The 12,016-nt window shown below is 61.2% G+C and overlaps 1 protein-coding gene across 1 annotated transcript in view; it reads left to right on the top strand.

Annotated features, from left to right (window-relative positions):
- UNC5A (unc-5 netrin receptor A) overlaps positions 1-12,016 on the top strand; it is a 66,143-nt gene that overhangs the window by 40,204 nt on the left and 13,923 nt on the right. The window contains exon 2 of the mRNA XM_021673425.2: positions 8,015-8,236. Coding sequence (XP_021529100.2) covers positions 8,015-8,236 — 222 coding nt within the window. The remainder of the gene's footprint in view (positions 1-8,014; positions 8,237-12,016) is intronic.

The following is a 12,016-nucleotide window of genomic DNA, read 5'->3' as shown; positions in this document are numbered from 1 at the left end:
CCATGCCCCCTGCTCAGAGCAGTCGTCCTCTGAGTTGGGAGCGCGGCCGCCCCTGCCCTGCCCCACTTTGTTCTGTGCGGTTCAGCCTGCCTGCATGTCCTCCTCGTGACGCCTGTGTCTGTCCTTGTGACCAGGCCCCTGGAGCCCACTGGGGAAGAGGGTGACTTTCCTCCGATCTCGGGGAGGTGGCTGCCGCTTCAGTGACACCTTCATGCGCACGTTACTATGGAAACCAGAGTGCCGAGCATGCCTGTGTGTGAGCACAGGTCAGGGGAGCAGCCCTCCCTTCCAAGGAGCACTGAGAGGGGCTGTCACCCCCATCCGGTCACCTCCACGTCTGCATGCTCCTAGACAGGAGACACTGCCCTCTCCCCACCTTCATGCATTCACCACACACTGGGCGTGGGCCAGGAGCCGGGGCTCAGACCTGTCCCTGCCCCCCAGGGAGTCCTGTGCTATTGGAGGTGACTGCCCGGGAGACAGAGGATGGACTGGACCGAGGGACGGACCAAGGGGACTGGAAGGGGAAGAAGAGAAGCAAATCCCGGGCTGGACTGCGTTCTCGACCCACCTCATCCACTGCCCGTTTCACAAATGAGGCTGATGAGGCTGTAGAAATAGGTGGTTCGCACGAGGGGCTGCAGTGGGGTCAAATCAGGCCTGGGAAGCAGCTGGCAGGCCATGCAGAGACTTTTTACGTTTTGGCTTTGAAAGAATTCTGGGGCGTGCACCCCAGCTTGCTGCTGGCTGCGCGGCACCCCATCATTCCCTCCAGGCAGATTCATACCTGCGTTCCCGGCTCTTACTGTGCCACCCAGATCTGTAGTCTCCGGTAAGGACCGGAACCCAGCTCATGGGACCGCCCATTCCCCATCTTGCGCTCCTCACCACAGGTGCCCTCTCTCTCTCTCTCTCTCTCTCTCTCTCTCTCTCTATCCTCTCTAACAGCAAATGTGGAATGTGTCTCTGTGAAGCTCCCTCTTCACAGAATTGTGTATGTTTAAAAAATAATAACTCATGCCGCCATCTCCGGCCGCCAGGACGCAGGTGGCAGGCAGTGCCCCGCCCGTCCCCTTGTGTGTCTGCAAGCCCTGCTGCTGTGCCAGTGGCTCCCTGACCGCTCTGCTCCCCCAGGGTCCAGCACTGGTTCCCTTCCCATTGAATTGGTGGAGTCATTGGTTGATTGGAAGGTGAGCAGAGCTGGCTCCCCGCCAGATTTGAGTTTGTCCTCCACGTCTAGCCCTTCATTCCTGGGCTCCTGTCCCGTTGCTGGGGTTGATGTTCAACATTCATTCCACAAAAACTCTCTGGCTGTGTGTCAGGCCCCGACTAGGCTGTGGGGATGGGTGGTCCCTGCCCTCAAGGCCCTGACAGTTTATATGGGAAGACACACGCATAAATGGTGACAATATGATATTCGAGGCGCTGGGATGACTTCAGTCAGGGACTGTGGGAGCCCAGACTGGGGTCAGGGCAGGCTTCCTGGAGGAGGGGGTATTTGAGCAGGCCTTGAAGGATGAGTAGTGCTCACCCAGGCAGATGGCAAATGGGCGGTGGACCAATGAGATGGAAAAGGTCCTAACTCCAACTGGCTTCAGCCGAAAAAGAATGTATTGGCTCATGCTCTGGGGATCCAGAGCTAACTCTGCCTGCAGGCCTGTGGAACCCCAGGCCTCTGATGCTGGCAGGAGGAGTGGCCTCTCGCTTGCACTGGTTGTCCCCACTCTTCAAGCTCTTGCTTCAGACCCACGAACAGCCTCCCTTTGCACTCAGCCCCACCAAGGTCTACAATGCCTGCAGGACTGGCCCTTCCCCGCTGGGGCCCCTGGCAGCTCCAGGGCTCCATGCCCACAGCTCCAGGCTCAGCACAGGGAGAGGGTCTCCCTTCCCAACAGCCCAGCCAAGATGCTGGAATCTGGTCTGTTGGGATCAGGTGGCCTGCAGGTCCTTCTGGGAACCATCGGTGGGTATGGGGGAGGGAGAGGGTGTCCACCTCTGGGGCCAGAGATGGGGTCAGTCCCCTGGACCACGTGGCCTGCGGGAGGAGTTAAGGGGAAGGAATTCTTTAAAGAAACTCAGTCACCGTGAGCCAGAAAGTGAGAGGGAGGCAGAAGCTGGGACAGAGTGTGCAGAGGCGCTGAGAACTGCACGTGGTGAAGATGCTGCCGGGTGTGGAGGGGTCCCCAGAGGCGAGACCAGCAGGGCCTCAAATGCCAGCCAGAGGCACAAGTGGCATGTCACCCTGTGGCACTCCCCATGCCCGGACATTTGTGCACCTGTAAAGTGGGGACTCCGGGCCCCGCTGGACCTACTGGGGGCAAACCTCTGTAGGGAGGCTGCCCAGGGGCTCCCCAAGCGGGGCTGGGTGCCGGCGCCCAGGGCTCAGGGTTGCAGTGCTGGGCTGCTGTGCCCCAGTCTCCTCCTCTGCCCCGTTTCACATCCAAAGTAGCTCTCAGGGAAGTGGAGGAAGGGGCCTGCCGCCCTGCCCCCTCACTGTGCTCCTCGACCGTGCCGTGTGGGCTGCGGCGCGGATGGCACCCACCACCAGACCGCTGGGAGGATGGAAGAAATAACAGTGGCCGCCCTAGGAAAGCAGCACCCACCTCTCCCAGCTGTGAGTGACGCCCCGCCCCGCCCCACCCTGCCCCCAGGGGCAGAAGCCTTGCTCAGTATATATGCGTTCATTAATAGCTTGATTAATCACACCTCATATTTTCTGCTGCTTTTAAAAATAAAACATTCGAAAGCACTTTCACACCCACCTTGGGCCTCAGAGTTCCAGGCGAGTCTTATCTCCCAGACTGCGGGTGAGGAAAGGGGCTCAGCCTCCAAGAGCAGCGCATGCAAGGGGGTGGCTGGGGCAGCCTGGAGCGAGGGGCTTCTCCCTGCCCACCACTCCACCTGTGGGCTGCTCTGCCCTCTCTCTGGGTCTCACCACAGACCAGGAGTGAAGGGGCCACACTGGGCAGATCTGAAATTCTAGGGGGGATAACTGGTGGTCATTCAGTCACTCAACAAACACTCCATCAGCATCCTGGTCAGACCTGGGCTCCTGCCCCAAGGGAGTTTATGGTCTAACAAGGGAGGCCACGTACAAACTCACCTGGTCTTAAATATGGATTAACACAGATGGAGGCTCAGGGGATGGAGCCGGTATTTGGGTGACAAAGAGTGTGGATCCAGGAAGGCCTCTAGGAGGAGGCAACAACTTTGCTGACATTTCCCTGGTGGACCAGGTGGAGCAGATCCACCACAATCCAGCCACTGGATGCCCACAGCAGCCTCCCCACCTCCCCTCTGCCCAGTGCCACCCTTCCCCCAATTCCTCATGCAGGGAGAGCTCACCACACCCCTGCACACCACCCCTAAAGGCTTCCTGTGGCCCTTGCAATACTCCTGACTCAACCCCAAAGGGCCCTGGGGTCCGGCCCCTGCTTTCTCTCTGACCAAATGAGTCTCGCCCTCACTCCCTCCGCCCAGGCCACACCGGCCTCCCTGCTGTCCTCAAGCCCAGGTGCCTCCCGCCTTAGGGCCTCCCCTGTTCCCTTTTCCAAGCACACACTGCAGCCTGGCCTTGGCGTTCAGGGCGCTGCTCAGATGGCACCTGCCTGAGCCCTGCCCCATCTAGAGCCTCTCATCCGCCCCTTTCTGAGCCTGCCCCTTCCACCTTCTTCACAACCTCATCCACGTCTGTAGCACTTGGGTTTTGTTTTGCTGTGTTTCCCCAACTTGAAGGCAAGCTTCAGAGAGGGCCCCTGTGTTGCCTTGCTTGCTCTGGATCAAGGTTTCCGGAACAGTTCCTGGCACATGGCAGGCACTCAATAAGTATTTGTCGAATGAATGAATACGTTTCAGGTCCTGGGAGAAGGTGGCATCTATCCCAGGCTCAGCTCGGTCCAAGGCTCCTTGCCCAGGGGTCTCTCGCCTCCCACTGCCACCGGCGCTGGGGCCTCATCTGCTTCCCTTCCTTTTTGTAGCTGCCACCCCTGTTGGCCCCCAGCTTCCTTACACACACGCGTGCACACACGTGCACGCACACACACATGCATGCCTCGCCCCTCTTCCTGAGAAGATGCAGGGTGTGGGGGTTGCCCGGGTTGCTGCTCCCACCCTTGCTAAGCAGGGGCACCAGCTCCAGCTGACGTTGGCAGCCAGTGCCCTCCTGAGAGAGGCAGGGCCAGCCGGTGGCCCTGGGGCTCACTGGAATTGGGGTTCCCACTTCAGGGCTTGAGCCATCCACCCAGCCCCGTCTGACCAAGCCCCATAGTTCCTGGTGACCAAGCACCCATCAGAATCTGCTAGTCAGTGATGAGGTCTTCTAACTGAATTCCAAGCGGGCAGCCAGGCCAGGTCATGTCCTGTGCCAGTGGGCCAGCTCTGACATGGTGGAAGCGGCCTCTGGGAGACTAGGGGTGAGTGGGGTTCAGGACGTGGCAGGGCCTGTGAAGCTGGTGTCCCTGTACCTGCCTGCTCCCCTGCAGGCCCATGAGCCACTGCAAGCCAGGCGCGCCCGCCCTTGCACGCCCGTCCCTCAGCGGCCCTGGAGGCAGCAGTCATAGGCACCCCACCCGAGTTGCTAACACCCGCATTAAGCAGCCTTGTACTAAGGGTGCACAGTCTGGGGTTGGGGACAAAGCCTGGGTCACATGCCTGCTTCTCCTGTGACAACAGCTCCAGCACCAGTGAGGACGGGCCCTAGAGAGGGTGAGCCAGCACGTGTGGTTTCCTGGGAGAGTTGAGGCCGGGGAGCCCTCTTTTCAGAGGAGGTGACATTGGAGCTGAGCCCTGGAGACAAGGAGGAAGGAAGGGAGTTTCAGACAGAGACCTGGAGGTGGGAAGCTCCTGGCTTGGAGGGATTTGTGGGTGTCTCTGCAGAGCAGGGCTGGAGTGCTGGTTGGGGCCAGAACATGAGGCTCAGTGACATCAGCCAAAGGCACCTGGCCCCATTCTGAAACACCCATGGGAGCCAGATGGACAATGGACATTGGAGAAACAGACCCGGGGTGAGGCAACAGGGAGCGGTGGAGACTGTGGCAAACTAGCCAGCTCTTGTGCCCAGTTGAAAGGATCCTAGGTCCTTTGGACTGAGCAAGCACCGCCTGGCGTTGTCTTTGATGGACAAGTACATCCAAAGGGAAAGAAAGCTCATGCTAGTAGCCCGGGACGTACAGTGGGGGAGGCCAGAGGCTCAGCTGTGCCTTCGTTCAGGTGAGAGGCCTGACTGGGACACCAAGGGGGGACTGACAGAGCTCAGATACTGATGGCAAAGATAGAGGTCACACGGTGGGCTCGGGTCCAGAGGGAGGGAAAGCCAACCCTGACTGCCCAGGCAGCTTCCTGTAGCACCTGAATTTACCCCGCCCATGGCCTTAGAGTGTCCTTGCTAGAGGGCAGAGCTGCAGCCCGGAGGGTGCCCCCTGGATCCGCCGGATAAGTGCCCCCGGGGCCAGCGTGGCGTGGCGTGGCGGAGGCCCTGGAGAAGTGAGCTATGCCCCTTATTGGTCACAGTACATTTATTTTTCATTAGCAGTTAAACGCAGACATGAGGGATTGTGCCGGGTTCACCGGGCGGCTGACGTGAGCAGTGCTTGGCATGCTGATCGATAGGGAAGCTGGAGGTCTGTGCACCCCCTCCCTGCCCCAACATGCCCAGCCAGGGACCCCTGCCCACCCAGCTCCGCCACCAAGAGGCAGGCACAGGCCATCGCGTTGTCGGCCTGTTAAGGGACACGGCACAGGTGGGCCTGGAGCCTGCCACTGGGGGGTCTTGGTGACGCCTGCCCACCCCCCAACACCTGCAAGGCCTTGCTCTGGCATCAAGCATGGCCTGTCCTTTGCACAGCCTGGGGTCCTCCCAAGTGCCATGGTTTGCCTGGGTGCATGTCTAGAGCAGCCCTCGGGCCGGCAGCACCCACCCCACATCCCCACTCCATGGCTCACACTCCCCAGCCTCCCAAGACCACCTCCTTCCATTCATTCTCCAGACCGTGGGAGGCCCATGTGGGACCGCGACTCAGCCCTGCTCTCCCTGACCCCACCCCAGTCAGGGCTGGCCGGTTGGCTACCGCATGACCATGGAAAGCCCACGGGTGACTGGACCCTTGATGAGCCCAGTGTCTGAGCTGGAGGCCCTGGGATGAGGGATCCCCCTCACGCCTCAGGTTCCCCATCTATAAGATGTCTAGATCCCACCCCCTTGAACTGCTTGCATTCCCCCACTTCCCGAGCCTACAACAGACCCCAGCAGAGGTAGTTTGGGGGGGGGGTCTGGGTGATCTTAATTTTCGCCAAGTGTGAACTGTCAAGTGTGACTCCACTTATGAATGAGGGCTTGACGTCCACGATGGAGCTGTGGGAACATGCGGGGGCGGGCGCCGGTGGGAGGGCACACGAGGGAGAAAGCCAAGCTGGGGAGAGGCCGGAGTCTGGCAGCGAGCAGGGAGGCCAGAGGGTGAGAGGAGAGGCAGGTGCCAGGGAGGACCGGTGACCCGGCAGCAAACTGCCTGACTGTGTCCCAAATGCCCTCTGCACCCATTTGCCCTGAACTCAAAAAGACACAGCTGTTGCGCCCCTCAGCTCAGCCAGCCTCCCTAAGGCAAGGCACCTGCCAGCTCCGTGCCTCAGTTTCCTACTGGCTCTCACCCCCGATGAGATTGCCGTGAGGATGGCCGAGCCAAGGGGGTGCAGCCCTTTGCTGTGGAACGAGCAGAACCTCGGGGCACCGACGGCGGCCAGTGTTCCCTGAGCCCTGTGCCGAGTGCCTCGCCCTGTTTCATTTCATCCGCACAACAACGTTAAGAACCGGGCGCCGTGCCCCATTTTGACGAAACAGGCTCAGGGCAGGGCGGACCGGCCTGAAGTCACAGAGGTCCCTCAGCCCCTCGGCCCGAGCCCCCTCCAGGGCACCTGCAGGGGCCAGTGCACACACTCCACCCCGTGAAACCGGGGTCCTGGTGGAGGGCAGACTCCCACCGTCGGGGGAAGGGGCCAGGTGTATGTGCCCCTCAGCAGGTAGAGTCTGAAGCCTTGGGCGGGTTTTGGACCACCCGTGGGGAGGGTAGAGAAGCCCAGAGGCCAACCATGTGAGGGGCCTGCGGACTCCCCCACCGGCAGATGCCATCTCCATTTCACAGATGGCAAAGCCGCTGGCTCAGGGTGACCACTTAGAGGGGCAGCATAGCTGGTCTGGAAACCCAGGGGTTCCCTCTTTATGCCCAGGGACTGCTATTGTGAGTGCGCATTGATGGGGGATCACCACAGCCCCAGGGAGGCCAGGCTGGCCAAGGGCCTGTTGGAAGGGCAGCTGGGGGTGTGGGAGCTGAGGGTGACCCCCGCCCCACTCTCTCGGGGGGCCTGCTGGTTGGGCAGGGGTGAGACTACTCCGGGGGTTTTACCTCGCCAATGCCTCAGAGTCAATTAGCTGTGTAATTAGCAACAAATGACTTGTGGGATGGTTGTGGTTTTCAGTTAAAATTAGAAGGAAACCCATATTCAGGTCTCCTTGAAGGAGCAGGAGGTGGCCCAGGTACCTCAGATTCCCAGACAGACTCCCGGCTCTCACCCTGCCCGTGCCCACCCTGCACGTAATTTCTGAGCACAGGTCAGGGATGGGACCAGCCAGGAAGCAAGGCCCCGGAGGCCGCCACCAGCCAGGGCTCCTCCCTCCCACCTGCCTGGCCAGATCCCTGGACTTCTAGGAAGGTAGTAACCAGCCTCAGCGGCTTCCAGGCCTCCTCAGTGCTGGGACTCTGCCTGGGTCTCATTTCACCTCACCGTGGTCTTCAGAAGGGCATGAGCTGCCCTTCCTCCGTTTTACAGAGGAGAACATGGAGGCCCGGGTAGGGGACTTTCAGTGGCCTGAGATTGCCCAGCTGGGACATGGCAGAACCTGGACTCACTCTCCTCCCATCCCCCACAACCCACAGCGGTGTCGTTTGAGGAGCAACTGCCTCTGCCCTGCCCAGCCTGCCCCGTGGCACGGCCCAGCTCACCTTCCCCCTCTGCCCCGCCGCAGGTGCCCAGCAGAGTGCCACCGTGGCCAACCCGGTGCCTGGCGCCAACCCGGACCTGCTTCCCCACTTCCTGGTGGAGCCCGAGGATGTGTACATCGTCAAGAACAAGCCGGTGCTGCTGGTGTGCAAAGCCGTGCCCGCCACGCAGATCTTCTTCAAGTGCAATGGGGAGTGGGTGCGCCAGGTGGACCACGTGATCGAGCGCAGCATGGACGGGAGCAGCGGTGAGAGGCTGGGCACCAGGCAGGGCCAATCCAGGGGGAAGGGAGTCTTGGCCGGCCCAGAGGGGACTGCAGCTGCCCCAGGATTCCCCACCTGGGACCCCGGGGGACTTCCCCAGAGGCCACGCCCCTCAGCAGTCTGGGGAGACATAGGGTGAGAGAGTAGGTCCCTGATGATCAAGGAGCTCCTAGACCTCACGTCCAGTGATTGTTTTCTTTGTGCATCCGTTCGTTCGATCATTCATGCATTCACTCACACCTTCCATGAGCACCTCCTCCCAAGCTGGGGACACAGCCCCCCACCCTCGGAGCCCAAGCCCCTACAGAGAGGCAGACAGTGGGCAACCTCTCGGCAGGAGGAGAAGCCCCTCAGGGGAGGCGATGTGTAAACGGAGAGGGGCCTGAGAACTGGTTAGGGAGAGGAGAGGGTTAGAGCGTCCCAGGCAGGGAGCACAGCCCAGGGAAGCCTGCAGGCAGATGCTGGTGTGCCAGTGGGGTTGGCAGTGAGGGTGACGGTGTGCAGGGGACCAAAGTGATGCTGCTGTCCTCTGGGATCTCAAGCTGCAGAGTGACATGGCCAGAGCTATATGTGACTCGGGGGCCAGGGTGGGGGCTGATGGGAGGGGCAGGCCCGGAGACACTGAGCAGAGGGAGCCGGCCTGACTCAGCTGGGGGTGCAGGGAGAGGGGATCTAAGGGCAGCGAGCAGACCCAGGAAGTACCTCTTCCATGAGACACCACATTCCCCACCCCCAGCCCTGGCCTTAAGTGGGCACTGGGGACATGGGCAGACAGCGCTTGTCTCGGTTCGACCAATCCCCTAGACAGGCCCAGCAGAGAGAGAGGCAGGAGCTGAAAACAGCTTCTCCTCCTCCTCCCCCTCCCCCTCCTCCTCCCTCCCTCCTCCTCCTCTCCCTCCTCCCCCTCCTCCTCCCACTCCTCCTCCCCGCTCCCTCCTCCCTCTCCACCTCCCCTTCTTCTCCCCTCCCCAACTCTCCTACCTCTCTTCCTTCTCTTCCTCCTCCTCCTCCTCCCTCTCCTCCTTCCCCTCCCTCCTCCCTCTCCACCTGCCCTTCTTCTCCCCTCCCCCACTCTCTTACCTCTCTTCCTCCTCTTCCTCCTCCTCCTCCTCCTCGTTAGAGCCCTGTTTCAGTTTCCTCTCCCTTGGTGCTTTGTGGAACACCCCGTGCATAATGACACCTGGTGGGTAGTCCTGAGCCCCCTCCCACCAAGGCCTCAGCCATCCTGTGACACACAGCACACACACCCTGCTGGGGTACAGCCCGAGTGGGACACACAGCACACACACCCTGCTGGGGTACAGCCATCCTGTGACACACAGCACACACACCCTGCTGGGGTACAGCCCGAGTGGGACACACAGCACACACACCCTGCTGGGGTACAGCCATCCTGTGACACACAGCACACACACCCTGCTGGGGTACAGCCCGAGTGGGACACACAGCACACACACCCTGCTGGGGTACAGCCCGAGTGGGACACACAGCACACACACCCTGCTGGGGTACAGTCATCCTGAGACACACAGCACACACACCCTGCTGGGGAACAGCCCGAGTGGGACACTCAGCACACACCCTGCTGGGGTACAGCCCGAGTGGGACACACAGCACACACACCCTGCTGGGGTACAGCCATCCTGTGACACACAGCACACACACCCTGCTGGGGTACAGCCCGAGTGGGACACACAGCACACACACCCTGCTGGGGTACAGCCCGAGTGGGACACACAGCACACACACCCTGCTGGGGTACAGCCATCCTGTGACACACAGCACACACACCCTGCTGGGGTACAGCCCGAGTGGGACACACAGCACACACACCCTGCTGGGGTACAGCCCGAGTGGGACACACAGCACACACACCCTGCTGGGGTACAGCCATCCTGAGACACACAGCACACACACCCTGCTGGGGAACAGCCCGAGTGGGACACTCAGCACACACCCTGCTGGGGTTCAGCCCGAGTGGGACACACAGCACACACACCCTGCTGGGGTACAGCCATCCTGAGACACACAGCACACACACCCTGCTGGGGTACAGCCATCCTGAGACACAGCTCACACACCCTGCTGGGGTACAGCTCAAGTGGGACACACAGCACACACCCTGCTGGGGTACAGCCATCCTGAGACACACAGCACACAGACCCTGCTGGGGCACAGCCTGAGTGGGACACACAGCACACACCCTGCTGGGGTACAGCCATCCTGAGACACACAGCACACAGACCCTGCTGGGGCACAGCCTGAGTGGGACACACAGCACACACCCTGCTGGGGTACAGCCATCCTGAGACACACAGCACACACACCCTGCTGGGGTACAGCCATCCTGAGACACACAGCACACACACCCTGCTGGGGTACAGCCCGAGTGGGACACACAGCACACACCCTGCTGGGGCCCAGCCCGAGTGGGACACACAGCACACACACCCTGCTGGGGCACAGCCCGAGTGGGACACACAGCACACACACCCTGCTGGGGTACAGCCCGAGTGGGACACACAGCACACACACCCTGCTGGGGTACAGCCATCCTGAGACACACAGCACACACACCCTGCTGGGGTACAGCCCGAGTGAGACACACAGCACACACACCCTGCTGGGGCACAGCCCGAGTGGGACACACAGCACACACACCCTGCTGGGGCACAGCCCGAGTGGGACACACAGCACACACACCCTGCTGGGGTACAGCCCGAGTGGGACACACAGCACACACCCTGCTGGGGTACAGCCATCCTGAGACACACAGCACACACACCCTGCTGGGGTACAGCCCGAGTGAGACACACAGCACACACACCCTGCTGGGGCACAGCCCGAGTGGGACACACAGCACACACACCCTCCTGGGGTACAGCCCGAGTGGGACACACAGCACACACACCCTGATGGGGTACAGCCCGAGTGGGACACACAGGCCGCTGCCATGAGGCTCAGACCACAGCGCAGCTGGGACACGCAGGTGTCACCCAGGACTCACACTGATGCCAAAGGCAGGCCGAGGACCTTGGGCCTAGAGAGGTGGCCCAGGAAGGATTCCCACAGGAGGAGGAACATCCAAGCTCAGGTCTCAAAACCGCCTGGAAAGAGCATCTCCCAGGCCCGCGGAACGGCAGGTGTGGAGGCACAGAACAGCCTTGGGTAGCTCGGGTATGGGGCGAGGGCAAGAGCTGGGGCAGGCAGGGGTGGCCAGGAGACTGCTAAGGGGCCCCTGGAGGCTGAGACACCAGAGCGGCTGTGGTGGGACTTGCACCGTAGGAAGTCTGTGCTGGGCACAGGGAGGCTGGAGGAGGGTGAGGCCCCGCCAGGGAGGACAGTTTAGAAGCTCTGGCAGTGATCTGATGTGAGCTGAAGAGCCCTGGATTTAGGCAGCTCCATTTAGCCCCAGAACCAGCTTGTCATTTTACAGTTTCAACTGAGGTCTTGGCTCCTACTCGTCCAGAGCCCCACTGCAGCTCCAACCAGGCCTCTGTGTCTGCAGCAGTCACACCCCACCCTCCCTGTGAGGGTCGGCGGGGGCTGCCTCTTCCCTAAGTGTCATCTCGGTGCCCTGGCCTGACTGCAGCTTTTCACCTTCGGTCCTCAAGTGTTCGCTGAGCACCTGCTGTGTGCCAGGCCTCGGGCTAGGGACTAGGAGCTCCACTGTCAGGGCAGGTGACCCAGCTCTGCCTCCTACCCTCAGAAGGGAGATGGAGAGGGTTACCAGCCAATGTAGCCCAACAGAACTCTGGACACCA

Source organism: Aotus nancymaae, unplaced genomic scaffold, assembly GCF_030222135.1.
Source record: "Aotus nancymaae isolate 86718 unplaced genomic scaffold, 86718_ANA_hifiasm-v0.15.2.pri h1tg000015l_1, whole genome shotgun sequence".
NCBI classification, from domain to species: domain Eukaryota; kingdom Metazoa; phylum Chordata; class Mammalia; order Primates; family Aotidae; genus Aotus; species Aotus nancymaae.
This window is presented reverse-complemented; position numbering and strand designations above follow the sequence as displayed.